The sequence below is a fragment of the Nothobranchius furzeri genome, chromosome 11 (genome assembly GCF_043380555.1).
Source record: "Nothobranchius furzeri strain GRZ-AD chromosome 11, NfurGRZ-RIMD1, whole genome shotgun sequence".
Classification (NCBI taxonomy): Eukaryota; Metazoa; Chordata; class Actinopteri; order Cyprinodontiformes; family Nothobranchiidae; genus Nothobranchius; species Nothobranchius furzeri.
The window spans coordinates 29,476,465-29,499,339 of NC_091751.1; the positions used below are offsets into that span (position 1 = coordinate 29,476,465).

Genomic DNA, 22,875 nt, shown 5'->3' on the forward strand with positions numbered 1-22,875 from the left:
CTTACCAGCCACCGTATCATCTGCTGAAGTTGCCGGCGGCTCATGCGCACTTTGTTGTTTACAACCAAAACTTTCTTGAAGCTAAAGCCGAAATAATGGCCAAAGGAGGAGACGGCAGCACTCAGGACATTTTTTTATCCCTCAAAAAAGACAAAGAGGGAAGTACGGGCATCTTTTGGATATTTGAGGAATGCCAAAGGACAGCTGATAGAAGACGGCTATCCTGTTTGCAGCACGTGCAGAAAAAGAGTCTGTGAAAGGCAGCAACGCTTCAAATCTCATGACACATCTGCGTGGCCATCACCCACAACTCTACAGTCAACGCCGCAAGGCAAGTTAACGTTAGCGTTTTAGCTAAAATGCGTGATCCGAGGATTTGGGTTGAGGGAGAATGCAACGAGTCGCTATATAAAGCAGCCGCAGCGCCGCTACCTGCATATAAACCGTGTCGCGGACACCGCCATGTTGAAATGACGCTATGCATTACGGGACTCCCAGGGGCAGATAAGAGTTGGTCTCTCTCCGAGAATAATTATGAATTTAACAATGATTACTGCCTGATGACATTTTCCCACATCTGCAAAGCTCACTGGAAGGACACAAACCGAGGACAATATTTTCCTGTTATAGGGTTTATTAATCAAGTAAGGGTAATAAAGTATCTGATTAGAAGGCTACTTGAGTACTGAGTATCATCTGATCTAATATTTTTAAAATGATGACATCAAACAGACATAAAATAAGAAGTTATGGGCAAATATTGGTATTTTAAAGACTAAAGGGGAAAAATGTAAACAAATAAACAACATAATTACAAAATAACACATTTTAGGCTAAATTTAGACACAAACTGAGGACAATATTTCCTGATATACAGAGTTTATTTAATTGTGTGAAAATATAGCACGTTTAAAAAAAATACCACGATTATACAGAAAACCGTGGTAATTTTGGTCACAATAGCCGTGAGGTTAAATTTTCACACCGTGACAACCCTATTTTTTAACTAAAAAGCCCTGAAATAATTTGAAAACATGTTTTTCCAATCTTTTGGCTCCAGTCTGAGCCCATCCCGCCTCCCCATCACTACATGGCAGTCACCTCTGAGACAGTTGTAGCACTGGTGATTAATGCCGCAGGAAATGAAAGTGTTGCCAGGGACAATGTGGGAACGTCGTAACTTCCTGTGTTCAGCCGGGGCTGGAACGTTTCGGTGTACGACATGGAGCCTTTAGCTAATTAGCTAAATCAGCTCGCTGGGGCTTAATTAGAACCAGCTTGCAGACACGACTGTGTCCTGGGGCTCTTTAATTACCCCCAGGTTCATTAGGAGAGAAGAGCTTCAAGCTCTAATTAACTGGCTGTGTGCACTTGCAGGTGTGTGTGATTGTATGCATATGTTCCTGTGAATAAGTGTATGAAAACTTGTATGAAAAGTTAACACAATAAACATCAACATAAGCCATAAATACAGTTTAGCACACAATGAGTTTATTTTAGGATGAAAAAGTAAAGGATGGGGTAGAAAGCCAAATGAGGGGTAGGGACAGACATTACTGCTACTAATGAGTGAGAGGTGTGGAGAGGAGTTAGACGAAGATGGAGAGGCAGAGTGATGAGTGTAACAAAGTGTGTGAGTGAAGGGATTAAGATGGAGGGATGAAGACACTGCCAGCTTTGTGTGGACCACTAGCATGCTATCCGTCTCTTTTTGTGGTTGCCAACAAGAAATGCCAAATGCTTCACAGTGCATCATGATGCACATGAGGCAAAACACAGAGGTACAGCCCACACCACTCACAGGCAGAGAAATATAGCAGACTCTGATGAAGAAAATCCACAGCTGCAGCTAAAACGTTTCAAGTTGTTTCCCTGCAGCAGCTGAACTGAAGCCAGGCTGTGTTTTCTGCAGGATTTTACTAATGAAATCTGCTGGAAAAAGACATGAGATTCTGAGTGTAAATTCACATGAACTGGTTCATCTGGCTTTACTACAACCATGAAGCAAAACATGGCATGCCGATGACCTGGTGAAGCTCATTTTAGTCCCTGTATCTTATTGAAGCATACCCTAAAATAAGTTCTAATAATCATCTGGGTACTCGAATAAAGCAATGAGGCATCATCATTGCCATAATAATGCTTTATTTAAGCCATTATTGCATTTAAATGAAAATAAAAATGAAATTTATTTATTTTGCACTGTGCAGAGGTTTTAGGCAGGTGTCAAAATGCTGTATGTAATGTTTTAAGTGGTTACTTTTAAAACGTCAATAAAACATAAAAGCATTCAATAAAATGTAATTGTCATGGTGGGTGGCAGTTTCTTGACCCACGACATGCATAATCACAACACAGAGAATCGGTAAGTACGTAAAAGTCTTTATTAAATGATGAGTAACGGGAAAAACGGGAACAGACGCGGTGCAGGACTGGCAGCAAGATTCCAGGAGGAGATTCTGAGGAGGGAGACAGTGAGTATTTGGTGGGAATGACGGAGGATAATCTTAGGAAGGGAGCTTACTGATTGTAGGTAGTGGTGAGAGGCTCAGGGAGGGCTAGGTCAGGTCCGGGTGAGCAGGGAGGATCCAGGAGGTGAAGTAACTGTTTAATCCATAGGGCAGGTGAGCGGCTGATAGCGGGCGGCCAGGGGAGGAGACAGCGTGATCTGGGTTGCAGGAGTCCAAGCTGGTTATGGAGAAGGTGGGGTGTGGAGCGAAACCTGGAGCAGAGCAGGGAAGAGTAGTCAGGGTTTTCTGGTGACAGGAAATCCAGCAAAAATTCATAAGATCAAATAAGCACACAGGAAGTAGAAAACCACGAGATTGAGACAGGTAAAAGGCTAGAGCTACCCAAACAGAGTAATCATCCGGCAAAGTGAAGTGTCACACTGCTCCTTAAATCCCCTGGACCTTGATGACAGGATTAGCTGCAGCTGGAAGCTCTCAGACACGCCCACCTGTGAACAATGCTCAGAGGAAAACAGGGTTACAGGCAGGAAGCTCGCCACGGACCGTGGCAGTAATATTCCATAAAAATATGGATTATCTATATTGTTGAACCTTTAATATTTGATTGATGATGAAACTAGGTAATTTGGGTAACACCAGGGAATGAACACTTTATAATAATTTGACACAGAGGCAAAAATACGGTTTGTAAAAATCTATTTGTTACTATATTTCTGTGACTAATGATGATGAAGGACAAATGATTATAAATGGTGAATCAAAGTGATATCAACTGAGACAATGAATGAACTCTGATGAAACATGACCTGCTATGTTTAAGAGCTTAATTAAGTGACTCGGAAAGGTGTGATGTCTGGGTTTTCAAAAAATCTGGTGGAATGTTTAATGAGGTTTAACAAGTTATCAAATTAATAATAAAAACCATCCAGTGCCAGGTGACAGGACACGATTACCCTTGCGATAGGAGTTCTAGGTAGGTCCAGCTGGCAGGAAGTCGATCCGGCCAGGCTGCTCAGAGGAGTCGGCTTCTGGAATGTCAAAGGTCGTAGCTTCCTTTGAATTTGCACGGCTGGCCGATAAGATACAACTCGGGGACTGCTGTTGGTCGAATGAAGTTTGCATCTGATGGAGTTGTTTGCAGGCTTAGCAAATAAGTTCTTAAGTCTTGGAAAAAAATGGTTCTTTATGCTGCTGGCACAGTTTGGCTGAACTGGCACAGCTCGCTGGAATTAATAAATTGAGGAAGTGATTTCTCTTTGAAGATTTCTTGTTTATAAGTTTTAAACAAATTGAAGCCAGAGAATGTAGCGGGCAGTTAGAAGAGTCCTCAGACGTAACTTCTTCCTCAGATACTTAGGAAAGCTTATTTCACTTAATGTGAAGTAAATATGTCAAACATTAATTTGTTAGCATGCCAATATTAATATGTGAATATACTGATAATAAATCATTATTAAATCATCAAGTAGATTATTTTGGTGTATCTGAAGTAAGTCTTGAAATAATAAACAATTATGTTGATTCATTCATTACTGTGAAGCAGTTAAGACATTATTAAATCACTTTAGATAAAACAGAAAATGATTGTAATCAATTTGTAGAGTGAAAGAAATCATTTTATAGAATAGCATAGACACATTTTATTAAAAGAGTAAAGTCTCGTCTTCAGGAGTAGACCTTGTAGCTTCCCACACATAAGAGAGGGAAGAGGAATGTTACAGCTTACTCTTCCTAGTGGCAAGGCCAGGGAAGGTAAATAGGAGACTGGTTTGGTATGGAGAGGCAGACAGCATTCCTGGCAGAAAAAAAATTGGCTGGACACTTGATGTGTGATGACCTCTGCCCGCTGGTAGGGCCGATTGTTGACCTTGCTGGCTTTCTCCAACGCTACACTTTTCAATTCAATTCAATTCAATTCAATTCAATTCAATTCAAGTGTATTTATATAGTGCCAAATAACGACAAGAGTCATCTCAAGGCACTTCACACAGTAAACATTCCAATACAATCCAGGGGACTCATTTATAAAACATTGCGTAGAATCCTTACTAAAACCGTACTTAAGCTCAGCAAAAAAAAGAAAGTATGTACGCCAAGGTTTGTGACAATAAAACATGGAGTACACACAGCTGCACGCAACCTCCACTTTATAAATCAGAAACTATCTAGAAAGGTTCTCAGCTGCATTTTAGTCACATCCCGCCCTCACCACGCCCACTTACTGCCATAAATAGTTAATGAAAAGTGCCTTGTGGATCTCATGCATATACATAAGACAGCTCCTTGCAGCATTTCGATCACGACTGCAGATCAAGGAAGCACTATTTCACAAGCAGAACTTGAGGTACTTGTGGGTGAGGTGGAGAAATGAAAGGAAGTGCTTTTGCAAAACAAATAAGAGAAAATCCACGGAGTGGCACAGCGTTGCTGAAGCCGTCAATGCTGAGTTCTTCAGAGAGATCTGTGGCGGATATATATAAAAAATGGTCTGATCAGGATTCAATCCCCAGATTCTCGAGTGAGAGTCACTTGGCTAACCAGTCACCCAAAGAAAGATCTCCCTTGGTTAAGCAGCCTGGGCACATGATCAATCTGGTCACAGTGACAGGATGCTCACACTGTCACAGACCCATGACATTCTGTCTCAATCTTCCCCCTTGCTGATATTCTGTATTCTGCGCTTCAGGCTGTGTGTTTTTGTGTTTGTGTGTGTGTGTGTGTGTGTGTGTGTGTGTGTGTGTGTGTGTGTGTGTGTGTGTGTGTGTGTTAGTGTGTTAGTGTGTGTGTCCGCGCGTGTGTCTGCGTGTGGGTGGCTTGTTCTGTGTGACACGAAGCAGTACAAGTGATAATGCTGCAGGATTTCACAATTGTATCTTATCAGCAGCAGCACTGCAGGTGCTCTCCATGTCCAAAATGTGCGTAAGCCAGGTCCTTAGTCAACTTAAATTTGCGCACATTTTTCTGCGAAGTTTTCATTTATAAATCCCAAAGTTTGCGTGGAAAGTTGCTTACGCAGTTTTCCGACCCAATTTCTTGATAACCCTCCCACTGTCTTTATGGGTGACCCCGCGAGGAAAGTCGACCATTGAGCAGGATTGATGGTTTATCCCTTGAGGTACACGTGGCAGGGGTGAGGTGGTGCTCACTCCTCAAACAAGAGCACGCTTTTGGCCTGAGGGGGCAATTGCGAGCATAAAAATTCAAAACTCCGTAAAGTCCCTTTAACACTAGAGAACACTGCAGATGTATTAAATGGGTTAGGGTAAACCACACCTTTAAAACTTGCACAAGTAATCATATGTGGTCTTTAGCCTTATTCATCAGACTGATAAATGATGGAATTGTAGTTTTAACTTGAGTTGAATTAAAAATTAATCTGGTATGGATGCACATGGAATTATTAATGTGTGGCTATTTCATTGAAACCCAATGGTTCAGTTAGCGTTGTCTGAAGTCTGAACAAGGTCTGACATACAGGAGAAGTGTTTGTGTTGGTCAATCCTAAAAGTGAGCACTCCCTATGTACATGTTCATGTTAGTATTTGTTTGCATTAGGAAACCTAAACCTGCTTCACCATTCAGCTGGTTTCATAAGAAAACACTTTTATCACACAAATGTGGACTGTTTGATCTGACCTAGCTCCGTGGCTGACTCCTTACATTTTAGAGACAGAAAAGTTCTGTTGATCTAAAGCAAAACATGCGCATATACCATAACAGGGTTGCTTTGTTTGCTTAATACATTTTCAGGGTAGTTTCAAAGAAGAAGTTTGTCAAACAAGCTGTCAGATTCCTCCACAGTGTTGTTTATGATGTAAACATGTATTTGTGCAACGGTCTGAAAGTGCTGCAGCACATCCTGTCACCCTGAGATGAGCTTCGTATGGATTCATTGACTGACAGGATGACTGGATGCTGCCAGGCTTGAAGCATTGAGCTGGATCAGTCGATTTGTCCTTGGCTGACAGAGAGAGAGAAGTGTGATGACACACAGAAAGAGCAAACTATTAATTCACACAAGTCGGTGTTTCAGACAACAAGCAATGCAGGAAGAGTGATGACAATGCATACATTTAATGAAGGAGGAGAGGTCAAAGGTTAGATGAAAGTGGCAAAAATGATGAAGTCAACAGGGAGGATTTGGATGATATACAGAAGAAAAATAATGCTGATTAAACTGGTTTTTAAACATCTACTACTACTGGCTGTTTATTATAAAATAACCACTTTGACTTTCATTCATATAAATCTAGCTTCATCTATTATTGGACATTTTCACATTTCAAAACAATTGTATAATTGACAAGCTTTACGACGAAAGCATTTAAACAAATAATGTATTAAACTTTTGACTTTTTATTGACAGATTCAAAAATATATTTAGCTAAAATCCAGTGTCTACCAATTAAATACAAGACGATAATAATAATAGTGATAATAATAATAATAATAATAATAATAATAATAATAATAATAATAATAATAATAATAATAATAATAATAATAATAATAATAATAATAATCCTTAACAAAAAGTATACCTAGAAACTTCCAAATCAGAAACAGTTTACTTACACAGTAAATCTGTAAGTGAAAAACCTCTGACTCGGTAAAGTAAAACCATGCTGGAAGAACATGAAGCATGTTTTGGTGATAACGGATGTCAGGAACATGAAGATCACGGTTATGGGTGACTGGATGGCAGCTTGGTCAGAACCAGCCTGCACTGTTCCCGGAGAGACACTCGGAGAGCACTTCAACTATGATAATCCACTTTAACGTTAACACAGCAATACTTCAATAAAAACAACGAGGCAGTGATTCATTTTTAACTTTATTTATTTATTAAAAAGTAGAGAAGCTGTTGTGGCTCTTCCCAAAAAATAAGATTCTTGGCCCTATTATACACCATCTTAGGATTTAATTAAAATTTATTAAATCACAACTGTTATTTATTAAAATAGTTAAACACAAGTCAAATACACTAAGCAGATTTAGTAAATCCTATTAATAAAATAACATTTTAAGACTTTTGAAGAAGTTGCCAGGGTGCAGCGTAAGAGTTTGTTATTTGCTCTTCATTTGGGCTGCAGAAGAAAACAAAGGGAACTGTTCATGTGCTCACATGCTGTGGACAACAAAACCACAGACATCGTACACATAGACGCCCGTGGACTGGCGCTGCCTAATGGGGCTGCCGCAGTGGCCGGCAGCCATCTTAGGTGGGTCTCCGTTTGCCGCCAGTGTATTTATTTCTACAGAGGAAGGCGCTTACCCAACTAAAAAACGCAATCTGTTATGCTTTTTCACAAAATCAGACATATGGTGTGGCATGATAGTTATTTTGCGTATTTTCTGCACCATAAGGCTCACCTGATTATAGGGCGCACAGCCAATCAACGTCCTAGTTAAAGGTTTGGTCTGCACATAAGGCTCACTGGATCAAAACACGAACCCAGCAAAGCAAACGAGTGTCCCGGTCGGCACAGTTAAGGAAAATTGGGCAATTAGATCAAAGTCAAAAGTTACTCCACTCATTATCTATACTAAAAAATTAATTTCACATTATTAAAGTAACATTTAGTCCCAATTTAATGCATGGGTGCTTTTAGCAGCAAGAATGAAGATTTAAACTCTGGTAACGGCATGACTGACTGAATGCAGCAGTAAGCCCCTCTTACCGCTGCAGGACAGGGGAGCCGAGTCTGCCGGAGATAAAACATTATGTGCGGCCACTGTGTGGTTGTAATGACCCGGGAGCCAAGCAGAGAAGTCTTACTCCACCTAGTAGTGCGTAATTGGTACAATAAGCCAAACGAAGGAGTTAGATCAAAATCAAACTTTATTCCTCCCATTCACAATAAAAATAACAGTTTCGTAATTGTCAGTGTCATTTTTTGCATGGATGCTTTAAGCAGCAAGAATAAAAATCAGACGTATGCTGTTTAACAAACAAAAGTCCCATTTTTACGTGCAGGCACGGCTGGAGCAAAGATGCACATTCAGACAGCGGCAACACAACTGTTTGCTTATGTTTAAAATAAACATGTTTAAAGTCCCAGTCTCACGCAGGGCGCCATTGCCCATTCGGATCGTGGCAACACTGTACAGCTGTTTAATATAAACAACGTGTTTAAAGTCCTATCTTTACGCACAGGCGCTGTTGGCCTTTCAGACCGCAGCAACACAGCTCTGTACAGATTTGTCTATAGCAGCTATAAAAACTATTCAGCAGCAATACTGAAAAAAACACTCCCATCTTTTTTTCATTCCTCGTCCATAAATCCCTCAAAATCCTCGTCCTCCGTGTTTGACATGAAGAACTGACCCCAGGGAGGCTGCCAGAGATTTTGGGCCCCATGAAAAAATATGAAGTTGGGACCCCTGGGGGCTCTCCGTAGCCGGAGCTGGGGTTCCACCCTCCCAGATTCGAAGGGAGAAAACAATATAATATATATATGTTATATTAGTGTTTCAGTTTTGCTTAATTATGTAGGTCTACGTGCATTCTTACTTATTTACATATACTTTTCACCAGCTGTCTCTCATTAAACAGTGAATTTCCTTCAACAGAAGTAGAAATTTCACTGCTGGAAAAAGCAGGAAATGCACATGCTGAAATGTGTTCATCTCCTTTTCCCTTTTACTCCCTTAAAATGTGTTTATTTATTCTAAAAATTTATTTGATGATAAAATTCAAATTTGGATATCTAATTAAATTTCCATGTTGTGTCAAAGCTTTACATAACTACATTTTCAGCTGTCTTTCCTCTTGAAATCAAGTATTTCTCTATGACTGACAAAATTAAGGATTCACTGCTCACAAGGTGACTTCTTTATTAAGTCTCCACGGCTTCATCATAGACACAAAATGAATAAGCACACAGTTCAAACCGGAGTCAGTTAGGGTTACATAAAATTTTAAAGTTGGACAACTTTACATGAATACGTATATACTTTGTCCTGACCAAACCTGACATTGGGAGGGTCCAGGCTCTGTACATAATGAAATTGATATATGTGTTACAATATAGGCTATTATTTGTGACAAAATCTTTATCCAAGTTACAACAGTCTTTAAAATTAATGCACAACAGGGACAATGCAGCACAGACTCCTGCAGGATATTAGCTGTAGTTCTCCATCATCAATACTAGATTTCATATTTTACTGTGTTCAATGTTATATTAAGTTTATTTATTACAAGTATTAATAGCTTTTGTTTCATTTTTGCTCTCTGATGAATTATTTGGAAATGACAGATTTTTGGTTTGTGATCTAAAAGCCACATAAACAAATTACATCTTGTAAAACCTAATTAGTAGTATAGTAGTAATTAACTAGGGACCTCTGAATAAATATACATTTCATGAAGACTAAACGACTGTTTAATGTATTAAATGAGAAAAATACTGCAAAGTAAAGTACTTGTGATTTTTAAACTTTATTATTTTTTTATTCAACTTTGAAACTTTTTTGGGCCCCTGACAGCTGTGGGCCCTTAGAATCTTCCTAATCTTTCACTGCTTTACGGCGCCCCTGACTGATCCAGCACTGAACCCAGCACGCCGGGCTCATCGCCGTCAGAGTCAATGTCACTGTTGTTGCTCGTCTCTCCCATTGTGATACCGGCCTTGGTGAAAGCTCGAACAACAGCCTGGACAGAAACGTTGGCCCAGGCATAAGTCGATCGGCGCTGCCGGCCCGTCTTGGTGAACATGTGTTCGCCATCAGTCATCCAGCACTCCCACGCTGCTCGGACTTTCGCTTTGAAGGACTGGTTCACCCCGATGTCCAGCGACTGGAGTTCTTTGGTTAATCCACCTGGTATGATGGTGAGCTCCGTGTTCATCCTCTTCACCTGGATTTTAATGGTGTAGGTGAGATGGGCCCGCATGGAGTCGCAGATCAGCATGGCTGGACAAGTGTGGAAGAAGCCGTCCCGTCTTTTGGTGTACACCTGTATCAGCCACGCCGCCATCATGTCCTCATCCATCCAGCCCTTCGGGTTCGCCTTGATGATCACGCCGGCAGGAAGCATTTGTTTGGGTAAAGTTTTCCGCTTGAAGATGACCATCGGCTGCAGCTTCTGGCCATCAGCCTGGCAGGCGAGCACGACGGTGAAGCAGGACTTCTCGTGGTTGGTCGTCCGCACAGACACTGTGCTGGTCCCCATTTTCTCCACGGTCCAGATGTTGAAGGTAAGCGGGACCTCGTCCATGTTGGTGATGTGCTGGGGCTGGATGTTTTGTCTGCCATCTTCTTAGTGCAATAGGAGCGGAACAACTAGCTTCTCAGCGTAGTCGGCGGGCAGCTGCTGCGAGACGGTAGTTCTGGTGCGGATAGAAAGCGCTCGCCTCCGCATGAAGCGAAAACACCAAGAAGGGCCTCCTATGAAGTCCGCAATGTCCATCTCTTGTGCTAATGCTGCAGCTTTAAGACAAATGGAGATGGTGGAGACGCTTCTGCTCGCTGCTCTGCGACCCACTGCTCAACTCGGTCTTCAAGCAGCGGCCATCTTGTCTTGTTGCCTCTGAAGCTACGCTGTGTTTTCTTCACCTGCAGCAGCTGGTCTTCCAGCTTTCTCCACTTGCGGACCATCAACTCGTTAATCTTGTATTCTCTCGCTGCTGCTCTGTTTCCATGCTCAACGGCGTGAGCGATGGCTTTGAGCTTGAACTCTGCCTCGTAAGCTTTTCTCTTCGCTGGTGCCATGGCTGGTTACCGGTATAGCTGTGTGGAGCAGTGCCACACCTTTTATTTGGTGAGGGTGGGCGGTGCTACGGGCCGGCTCCTTGTTTTCCTGCAGACGCAGGTGTGGCTGGCTTCACCCATGTCTTTAATACATGTATAAAAGGCGCACTGCCGGTTCAGGGGAAGATCAAAGGTTTTTAATAGCGCCTTATGGTGCGGAAAATACGGTAATTCCATAAAATAAATTTAAAAAGTTAAAATATAAAATCCCAACAGACAGGCTAGAAACTTCCCAGAAATGCCCCACGGGATCTGTTTTCAATAGTGCGCTCTTTGTTACAACCATAGGCCGCACAAAAAAAAGCATTGTTGCTCTCTCTGCATTGACTTCTCTTGGGTTTGGCTTCAGAGAGAGATGGACCCATCCAATATGGCAACGACGCTCTCCGTTGCCCAATATGTTGTCTAGGAATTCATGTCTATGAACAAAACAAGCTCAGCTAGACTGTTGGATTAGCCTGTTGGCTTGTCTGAAGAGAAAGAAAACCTCTGGTGACAGCATGCAAAACTAAAAATTCTGTGTGGTGTAATTATGGATTTCAAGTAAGGTCACAACATTTTCTACCTATACACTCTTAAAATTTTCACCGTGAATTCACAATAATTTACTGGATAAATTTTGCCGTACTTTTGCCGTGCTTTCACAGTAAAATACTGTTACATGCACTCACAGCAATTTACTGTAATTTTGCTGCTGTGATATTATAATGTACTGCTGTAAAATCACAATTGTACACTGCAACTTTACAGCTTTAATGACAAAGCATTTACTGTTATATTACAGTACATTCCTGGGGAATTACAATCTTTTGCTGTTCATTACAACAAGGCCCTGTACTTTTACAGTATGTACTATTTACAAGTTCACAATGATTTACTGTGAATTTACAATGTATGAAAATGTAAAAAAAAATCCAGTAATGTACTGTAATAAGTAATCCAGTAATAAGTAATCCTGAGGTTCCATTTGCTTTAAATGTACTACCGTTGCACAAATACAACCCAGTCGCCAAAGTAAAGTCAGTGTTAATCCAATGGCATATTTATAGAAATTTTATTCAACATATTTTATACAGCCAAGAATTCAAGATTAATCTTTCAAGTTGTAAAATTAAAATGAGGAAAAACACTGAGAAAAGGGAATGAGGCCCTCACAACAACACGAGAGGAAAGGAGACAGTGAAGAAGGGAATGGGGTCAGGCGCTCCTTAGTCTTTAACATTATGGGCAATAGAACAGGAAAACATTTAACGTAAACTTATCTAAAAATAAACGAACACTGAAGAACTGAGCCTGAGTACTGCTGCAAAAATCTATGATGTCCACTCAAAATCAATGAGCTTCCTAAAAAAAGTGCTCACACGAGGGTTGATTGCTGTTCGCTTCTTGGTCTTTGACCCTCTCTCAGGGTTGATTCCCAGGAAGCACCTGTTAAAAAAGCAAAGATAGTTTCAGTTGATATGAGATTAATGACTCTGGTTCACCCTCCAAAACATTAATTGGTGAAAAATGCATCTTTTTATGTTGAGTGCCACCCGCCAAATAACACACAAGAAAAGGAAGAAGAGTGTTGTTGCACAGTTTTCAAAGGAGTCAAAAACCTCCAGCAAAACCATAAATACATCAAAATAAACATACAATCCAACATGGCGTCCTCCAGAGAGTCGGACCCTCGCGTGTGTATTTTATACCTGATTTTTATGGTTATTTGTCACAAAGTTGCTGGTATTTTTCAATGAATGGGCTTCATTTGATTCATTTTGCAAAACATTTCAACTTATATTTCCAGAAATTAATGACAAATACTACACACTGTCACTTTAAATGTGATCTTTATAAAATACCTTTGAATGAACTCCAGTGTTAACGATCCAGTGGCAGGATACTCGATGTTGAAGACGTAATAGCAGCTCAACAATGCAGCTACACCATGTAAAAAGAACGGGTGTGGGCCCATCATGACCTGTCCCTCGATGGATATCAGCCATCCAGAGGGCTTCATCATGTCACCTGAAATGAAAAGACTGATATGAGCATTTTTTTCTACTTCAGCTACAAAATTCATCTAGATTTCAAGAATGAAACAAGTTATATCAAGACAGAAATGTCAATATTGGATCAAAGTAATATTACCTTGAATGATCAAGAAGGGGGTGGTGGGAAGTTCTGCAGAACTTATGTCCACGGCAGTGGCACATGGCTGTAACATAATCACACAGCAGCATAGATTTAGGATAGAGTATAAATATTCCTCATTGGTCAAAGTTAATAAATCGTACAGTTGATAATGTAATCATTCAATTTGCATTTTAAATTTTTTAATACAAAATCTTACATCAACTTCAAGCACCAAACATTCTTTTGGCTCTTTGAAGTACAACATTAGGACCAGCAGGATGGAGGCAGCCTTATCAGAGTCTTGAGCGTAGTTGACCAGAACTTCATTGATCTTGGGATGGTCCAGTGTTGAACAGTAATCCAGGATGGTCTGTCCTCGTTGACTTATTGCCACCTGTACTTTCTGAAGGACGTTGATGTCCGTCAAAAGAGCAAAATGTGAGAATAGGCTTTTCGGAGAGAAGAGAAAGGGCCACTCCTCTTTGATGTCAGACATTGCTGCAGCAGGCATTTTGTTAAGGTATTGCCGGAGGATGACATGTCTTTTCCATCATTGGTTCTGCTCTCTCCGCCCCTTTCATTCCTTCCTCTGTGTATACAGACAATAAAAATGTATTGTTAGTACCAAAGTAACAATTTGGTCTTGTTAGCTGCCGAACACACAGTTTTTAGATCTTGACAAATGAAAAAACTCCAAACAAAATAACCCAAAACAACAGTAGAAAGCCTGCCTGAGTAGATGTTCAGTAGATCCCTCTTCATCTTCATCAACGATGCCTCGGTCTCCCCCTCTGGGAAATCCACTGGGCCCCACCTGACACACCTAAGAAGGGGAATCATAGGGTAACACTACTATTAGGGACAGTTATAGCCCAGAAGTTGGAGCAATGACTAAAGGGTCCGTTTGACTCCCAGTTGTGACTGCATTAACAGACTTATGTCACAGAAGTTATGTTACAGTGTAGAAGTGTTGTAAACACTGATGTTGTTTATCCAAATAAAGCTGCAGTCCACAGTGTTTGTGTATATATTAAAGATACCTAAATCTTTCAAAAGATATTTCTCTTCAAAATTATGATAGTTTTTTTCTACCCCACAACATTCGTTATTCTTCCTAGTTCCTCCTTCCTGCTATTTGAACATTCCTACTGACCGCCAAATTTTTTTGCCAACAGAATTGGAGCTTCCACCTTGTAGGCACGGGTGGCCTAAGTCACCTAAGTCAGACAATTGTATTTATTTATGTGTGTGTTTTCAGTAGCACTTTGAGATTTTTCTATCAATGTAAACAGTAATTTTTACAATTATTATTCATCATCAAAATGAAATAAAACACAAACAGCAATGCTCATGATTAAAACAGTAACTACCTTAGTCGCACCAGCAACAGGAACTACAAATTTGTGTGACACAGGTACAGAAGTATCAAGATGTCAGTCCAACCTAGAATACAGGCATACTCAAGTCAACACAGGGAAGCAAGGTGAAGAACACAAATTTTAGGTCAGAATGTTGTAGATAACAGTGATAAGTAGATAACCGATACTAAAAAAAACATTGCTAACAAAAAGAAACGCAGTGTTATGAGCGCCAACTAATCAGAGTGCCTTTCACTCTGTAGTTACTTTATCACACATATCTTGAATGGACTGCAGAGCAAGAGGAAACCATAGCCAAGGATTAGATAAGTATTCCTTCATTGTCCCACAGTTAGGAAATTTGTGTATGAAAGTATGAGCAGTGGAGTAGCAGAAGCAGTTAAAGAACAATACAACAAGTATTTAAGAAAAGAAAGCACTCGGGTATATCTGGGAGTAGTATCTAAATAGGTTGAGAATTCCAGATGAATGTGGCTGCAACAGTGAAAATGTGGATGATAAATAGTGGAAATAGCAGCAGTGATCTTGAAGTCGGTAGTTACAAACACAAATACACCAATCTGTGTAAAATAACAGAGGGATTATTCAGTTATGATTAAACGAGGTGAGTCAGTAATAATCAAAGTGAGTCTGATGTGCAGAATATATTAGTCATTCATTGTGCAGATATGACAGCTGGATTATTAATTATAGTGTGCAAAAATGACAGTACATTGGTTATACTTGCAATCAAATCAAATAAGATAATGAGTACAGTCAAAGTTCACACCCTGACAGAGATTTCTAAGGATGAGTGAGTACAGCATTATCTGTATCTCAGTTCAGTTTTTCAGTTTTAGTTTATTTGTCATATGCAAGTTAGCACAGGGTCAACATTGCAATGAAACGTGTATGACGAGCAGCGGTCTCTCAGCAACATGATACAGGAGAAAATATAATAAAATATAATAAAAATATAATAAAATAAAGCAAAAAAAATATAGTAAGGAGCAAAATATTAGAGAGACATGGTAAAAGGGAAAAGATGACTAAATATATATGTGTCAATAAAGAAAATCCTGAAAAGAAATATGACGGGAGGGCAGATGGGATATTGCACAGGAATGAGCTGCAGAAAATTACAGTATTGCACTTTAGATATAAGATCTGTTAACCATATTAATTATCTGTATCTTATACATATCTTATACATGTGCAAAATGAATGCACAGCAATTAATTATTTTTCTGCAATGAGATTCAACAGCGTTGGCTCCGTCAAAGCTTGATACTTTTCAAGCTTCAACGTTCAGCTGCGTCGCTTTACAAGCAGCAACCAATCAGAGCGCCTGTTGTTGTCATATCACTACTACGAGCCAGATTCCATGAAAAAAAAACAAGCATTTAAGAATTTCAGCCATAGAGCATAAACTTATCGTCGTATTCAATCACCGCGAACCGTATGGCCCCTCCTGTCATGCCTAAACAGATCGGCATAACTAGGACTTCGTTTGGAAAAAGATTGGTGAAGAAGTCTGCGTGTTGGATAAGTTTAGAGAGCCCCTCCCGCGCACTTTCCCCCCTGCAGCAGGGGGGTTCCTGAGGCAGCAGCCAACGGTTACGGCAGACGTTACAAGGGCCAAAGTAAAAAAAATATAGGGCTTCAAATACGGGGCTTTAAGCGCGCTGTTTGACGTATACGTTATGGCCAGTGGGAACGCAGCATTAGTTGGCAATATCTTTGAACGTTTTTGCATACAAAGTGGAGCGCAACACGTCAGAAGTGCTCCAAGCTGCACCCGCTCCGCTCTGCGGTAAATCATGGGTCTGACATCGCTTTGCCTCACGGCACATCATGTTTCATTTGTCAACCCCCCATTGTTTCCATCAACAATAGATAGCCGCCCCCCCCCCCCCCCCCACCCCCTTAAAAAACATTCCTGAGCTGGTAGACCAACTTCCACATGCAGCCTTCGATGCAACATTTTTAAAGACAATATGCGGCATGCAATAAACGTTCAACAAAAAGTAAATATCATTGTAAAAACAAAGTTGCTCACCTTCTTCACCGGCGGAGAAAGGGAAAGAGGGATTTCGCGCCTTCAGTTCAAATTAGTAGTTCGTTTAGAGGAAGTCTCCTCCCCTTCCAGTCTGCCCGTGGATCCGCCGGACGGAAAAAAGAAATAATTTTCTGGTACGTTTAATGCTCCAACATTTGTCCAGAAAAGGCAACTCAAGAGTTGTAGTCCACTACAAAATGTAAAATAACTTTTACCACCAAACAAAAATCAGCTCATCTTTGAACTTTTATGTCTTTAAATTTCATGAACATTATATGTTACATCCATAACTTTAATTGCTCTATTGTCTGTCATTCATTGTTCTGGCAGTATATAGGCTGCCTGTGTCACGTGACTTCCAAGTCAATATTTTACTGTAATGTTACAGTTTGATGGTGTGAAATCAGTGCACTTTTTACAGTTTTGCTGTGAAAATAAAATTCCTGGTTGTAATATTACAGATGGTTTTACATGGCAAGATTATACTGTAAAATAGGAGTTAAATGCTGTAAAATCCAAGGATATTTTATTTTTACATTAATTCAATGGGTTATTACAGGGAAACTTAATTACAATAAATTACTGTAAAATATTACTTTAAATTAATGTGAAATGCTGGTAATTTCTAACAGTGTAATAAATAATGACAAGTGTGTTGTTTGCTATAAGAGGGAAAATCAAATGAATGCCGAGTATATTAAGGAGGTAGAATAACCAAATAAACCAGATTAAAACATTTAGTTTTTATTATTATAGATTTACACCATAGGGTCACAGAATGTTCTACCTAATAGGGAACTGTGCTGGCACCGTTCCTCTTCACCCTCTACACTGCTGACTTCTCCATCAGCTCCCCACGCTGCCACCTACAGAAGTTCTCTGACGACTCTGCCATAGTTGGCCTCATCACTGGTGAGGATGACTCAGAGTACAGACGGGGGACTCTGGACTTTGTGGACTGGTGTCAGCAGAACCACCTGCTGATCAACGCCGGGAAAACCAAGGAGTTGGTGGTGGATTTCAGGAGACGCAGACCCACCACAGTGACACCGGTGAACATCCAGGGAGTGGGCATTGAGATAGTGGACTCTTATAGGTACCTGGGTGTTCACCTGAATAATAAACTGGACTGGAGCCACAACACGGATGCTCTTTATAGGAAGGGTCAGAGCAGACTCTACCTGCTGAGGCGGCTGAGGTCATTTGGGGTACAGGGAGCGCTTTTAAAGAGCTTCTATGACTCTGTGGTAGCATCTGTCATTTTTTACAGCGTGGTATGTTGGAGCAGCAGTTTATTGGCAGCTGAGAGGAAGAGGTTGGATAAACTCATCAGGAAGGCCAGCTCTGTTCTAGGATGCACCCTAGACCCAGTGCAGGTGGTGGGAGACAGAAGGTCTCTGGCCAAAATAACATCTTTGATGGACAGAGTCTCTCACCCCATGCATGTAAATGTTGCTGAACTGCAGAGCTCCTTTAGTGACAGACTGCTGCATCCTAGATGCATGAAGGAGCGTTTCCGAAGGTCCTTCCTCCCTGCAGCTGTTAGACTGTACAATCAGAACTGCTCCCAAAAAAAACAGTTGTCGGCATCAGTGCTGTAATAACTTCTACAATTATAACTTACACATTACTTTTTCTCAGCTTATACATGCAATAATTTATTGAAGGCTACATGTCTACTTTTTAATGAACGGGTAAAAAATAAACAATCTGCACTCTTTTAATCATCTTAAACTTTTAAAACTATTTTAACATCTTCAGTATCCTGCTATGCTTACACCATATGTGTGCGCTTATATAAACAACTGTATTGTACTCTGCTCTGGTAACTATTGTCCATGATGTAAATATGTAATAACTGTGCTTCTGTTCTGTGTCCTGCATTGTTTGTATATGTGTGATGTTGCTGCTGACACAACCAAATTTCCCCTTGTGGGACTATTAAAGGATTATTCTATTCTATTCTATTCTATTCTATTCTAATAAATGGTGTAGAAAAATAGAGTGATGTAACGATCTAGAGTTGTATTTTAATACACTGTAAGTAGATCACTTGTTACAAACAGAAGAATAGGCTGTTTTTATCATCAGGGAGTTTAATGAAACACTCTGTATTGACTTTGAGACAAGAAAAGAGAGAGAGTTGGGATCGTTTAAGAATCTTTAATTTCTTAATTATAAATTCTTAACAATCTATCAGGACTAACTCTGTGTTGTTTGGAAATGAATGTGATGTTTGATGTGTGTGTGTGTGTGTGTGTGTGTGTGTGTGTGTGTGTGTGTGTGTGTGTGTGTGTGTGTGTGTGTGTGTGTGTGTGTGTGTGTGTGTGTGTGTGCGGTTGGTTCAGACTCCTTAGGCTGACGTCATTGAATCTGGTCGTCTTTGTTATGACTAGATATCACGAGGCTTATAAAGTGATGACATGAGCTGCTATTTTGCCGTGTACGTACCCAGTGGGGGCCTCCCAGGTAGATCAGGAAATGCCAGGTCTGGAGACCTCGGATGTGCGCTGGAGCTGGTCGAAACAGCGATCGCAGCGTTTCAAAGCCCGTCTGAAGGGTCGACCCAGGTAACAATCGGCGGCGTCAGCAGGTGCTCTTATTTTGAAAGGATGTCGTCTGGTTGTTAAACGACGAAAATCTCCAACTTCACAGTTCTTAGTTTAAAGAAGAAAACACATCTGGCCAGGCTGTGCTTCTCTTTGGGATGACGGTGAATAGAACTTAAGTCAAAATGGAACTGAGCTTAAAATGGCGTTGCCTTGTTTTATATCTCTGAATTGTTGATAAGTTTTAGTAAAGTGGATTGGACACTTTAAGTCAACAAGCCTGATTCTCTTGCGGCAGCCGAAAGCTCTGATTGGTTGGAACAATGTGTCATGCGTTTCTATGGAGATGAGGGTCAGTCTGTCAGTGCAGTAGTCCTGTTTTCATTAAACATAAATCATGACATCTTTATTCCACAGATCATTCACTTGATTATTATTGATTAACATATGTTTCGAATAGCTTTAATCACAAATTAAGCACTTTGATTATTGAAAAGCCTTCTTCTCCTTCTGGCTCTTCTCCTGGAATGTAAACAGTCTGAGGAACACCCGACCTTGGGGTTTTCTACACGGGTGTTACTGTGTACAGGGGCAGCTGTGTGGAGCTGAAAATTATGAAGTTCATAACGTTACAATGGCGAACAGTGTTATTTGCCATAGGAGGGTCTCAAATAGAAATAAATTAGTCCAGACTGCAGTAAGGATGTAGGAGAATATAAAAGCAATAGAAAAAGCATATGTGAGCCATTAGAAAGTTCAGCAGATACTGTTCAACTTGTAATCAAAATAGATTTACAGTTTCACGATTACAGCTATGGTAATCAACGCTAGAAGAAACGATGAAGCCCCAAATCTCAGCTCTAATAGTTGTTATGAGATTTATGTAAGTAAATGATAAATGACCCGCACTTGTATAGCGCCTCTCAGAGTAAGGACTCCAAAACGCTTTACGCTACAGTGTATCATTCATCCATTCACACACACCTTCACACACTGATGGTGATGAGCAGAGCTACGATGTAGACACAGCTGCCCTGGGGCGCACTGGCAAGAGGCGAGGCTGCCGAGCACAGTACCACTGGTCCCTCCGACCACCACCAGCGGGAAAGGGGGTTAAGTGTCTTGCCCAAGGACAAAACAGCAGAATTCTCTGTCTGGAGCTGGGATTGAACCTGCAACCTTCCGCTTACTGGACAACCCGCTCAAACGGTTGAGCTACTGCTGCCTTAACTTGACTTAACTGACTCTAAGTCAGTACTCTAAGTAGCCTTAACTTGACTTAAGTACTCTTCTTATTCTTTTTTTATGAGATCTAGAAAATGAGAAATTCTCATTAGCGCCCCCCACTAGGTCACAAATTTAGCTGTAACACCTGTGCTCAGTGGTCTTCTTTAAAAAGCTCTGGGGTGACCTGTTGATTCTTCATCACTACCTTCTCCTTCTACCAAACCTTCCGTCAAGAATCTTGTTGTGACCTTTGACCCAGCTCTCACCCTGGATTCTCATGTCAGTTCTGTTGTTCGTTCTTCCTTCTTCCATCTCAGGAACATTGCTAAGCTGAGTCCCATTCTGTCCCGCTCTGAACTTGAGACAGTTATCCACACCTTCATCTCCTCACGCTTAGACTACTGTAACTCTCTTTTCACGTGTCTGAGCAGAACCTCCCTGAACCGTCTACAGGTGGTTCAGAATGTTTGTGCTCAGCTTCTGACCAAGTCCTCCAAACACACCCACATCACCCCGCTTCTCCTCCAGCTTCACTGGCTGCCAGTCAACTTCAGGGTTCATTTCAAGATCCTGGTTCTGGTCTATAGGGCCTTACATGGACAAGCACTATCTTACATTGGTGATCTTCTTAGTCCCTACACCCCCAGCAGGTCCCTGAGGTCCAGTGATCAAAGCCTACTGGTTGTGCAGCACCAGGCTAAAGACCAAAGGTGACAGATCATCTGCTGCTGTGGCCCCCAGACTCTGGAACTCTCTCCCTCTGAGCCTGAGATCAGTGGACTCAGTGGTCTCCTTCAAAAAGCAGCTGAAGTCTCACTTGTTCAAGCTGGCTTTTGTATGACCTTCTTCACCACTCTCTCTTTATTCTGCTCTCCCCACCTATTCCACCTTCCTCAGGATCCACTGATTTCCCTCTTTCCTATTCACTCTCTCTCTTTCTTAACATTTTTCTTTAATCACAATTGTCTATTTTTTGCTCATTTAAAATATATTTTTAACCATTTTCTAAATTCTTTTTTATATTTTTTATATTTTTTGTTTTTGTGAAGCGCCTCGTGATTTTTATCTTGAGAGGCGCTATAGTAATGATATTTTCTTCTTCTTCTTCTTCTTCTTCTTCTTCTTCTTCTTCTTCTTCTTCTTCTTCTTCTTCTTCTTCTTCTTCTTCTTCTTCTTCTTCTTCTTCTTCTCTTTCTACCATTTCTGTCTTTTCCGGGATCCACCGAGTACCTCTTTCTTATTCACTTCCTCTTTCCTACAATTTTAATTCACAGTTTTTACTTTTCCTATTTTCCCACTTTTAATCAGTTTAGAAATATTTATTTTCTTCATTTTTTAATTTTTTGTTCATGTGAAGCACCTCATGCTGTTTTTCTTGAGAGGTGCTATGTAACAGATTGTTTCTTTTCTTCAACTAACAAACCCAGAATTCAACAAAAAATAAAACCCAAGAAACAACTGCTAAGAAGGTCAAATATAAAAAAAAATGACAAAATACAAGCAAGACAGCTTTAATGATAAGGGACAAAAACAGGGAAAACATCTCATTTAACAGTGAAAGCCCAACCTCGTGACATAAACATTATCAGGGATTTGATGGTGTTAAGGTGGGAATGTGACCATAAACACCATAAATAAAAAGGTGGTGATTACGTAGATATATGGACTGGTTATTGTAATGTAAATAATAATTATCTTCATGCAATACTATTCTAAAGAGGTTAATAAATGCCAAAGAGTTTCCATAACAAGTGATCCAGACTGACTACCTGACTGTAGTGATGATGAAGACGATGAAGCAGGTTCTGCACTGTGACATTTCTATATGTTAGATAAACATCTTGTTTCTACTTCAGCTCTGTGATCTAACAGGTCTGAGGCAGTCCCACGTACACACCACCTGATAGGCCTTCTTCTCCTTCCAACTGCAGAGAACACACCTTCAGCCATTCATCAGTGTCACCCTGTCGCCGTCGGTTACAGCTCGGGGCCGTCGCGTCTTCATTATGGTCCAAATAAATCTGAAATAAAACCACAGATGATTTATTAGCTTCCGATGGCGTCGTGCTGGTTAGCATGGTCCGTCGCCACTCTGGCCTGGAGAGACAGTTCTCTGACATCAGAAGCAGAAATCTGAAGTGACAGCGAGACGTTGGTGTGATTCCAGCCCGATGAGAGGAAGACCAGCAGTGATGCATCTCTGTGTGATGTTATATTGAAGGCATGAGGCATTTCTATGGAAACCTAACAGAGATGCTCAAAAAGCATCTATGATGCTGTTTCTGTGACTGGCTTGATGGCTGCTCTGTCAATCCCTCACTGCTGAGATGCTTATTCTC

General features: G+C 40.7%; 1 protein-coding gene and 1 long non-coding RNA gene across 3 annotated transcripts; both read right to left on the reverse strand.

Annotated features, from left to right (window-relative positions):
* Positions 1–2,370: 2,370 nt before the first annotated feature.
* LOC139061917 (uncharacterized) lies at positions 2,371–3,160 on the reverse strand. The gene is made up of 2 exons (XR_011515559.1): positions 2,525–3,160; positions 2,371–2,459 (listed from the first exon to the last, which is right to left on the reverse strand). It is a non-coding gene; the product is annotated as an uncharacterized lncRNA (long non-coding RNA).
* Positions 3,161–12,262: 9,102 nt separating this feature from the next.
* Positions 12,263–16,856, reverse strand: LOC139073082 (sterile alpha motif domain-containing protein 3-like). 2 transcript variants are annotated; one of them, XM_070556055.1, is made up of 7 exons: positions 16,761–16,856; positions 14,714–14,786; positions 14,075–14,166; positions 13,561–13,932; positions 13,359–13,425; positions 13,070–13,235; positions 12,263–12,653 (listed from the first exon to the last, which is right to left on the reverse strand). In XM_070556055.1, exons 4-7 carry the CDS (start codon positions 13,852–13,854, stop codon positions 12,539–12,541), a joined length of 642 nt encoding a protein of 213 aa, XP_070412156.1. In that variant the 5' UTR covers positions 13,855–13,932; positions 14,075–14,166; positions 14,714–14,786; positions 16,761–16,856; the 3' UTR covers positions 12,263–12,538. The 2 variants fall into 2 exon arrangements, with proteins under 2 accessions (XP_070412156.1, XP_070412155.1); XM_070556054.1 differs by lacking the exon at positions 16,761–16,856 and having other exon boundaries at positions 14,714–14,851.
* Between the last annotated feature and the right edge of the window lie 6,019 nt (positions 16,857–22,875).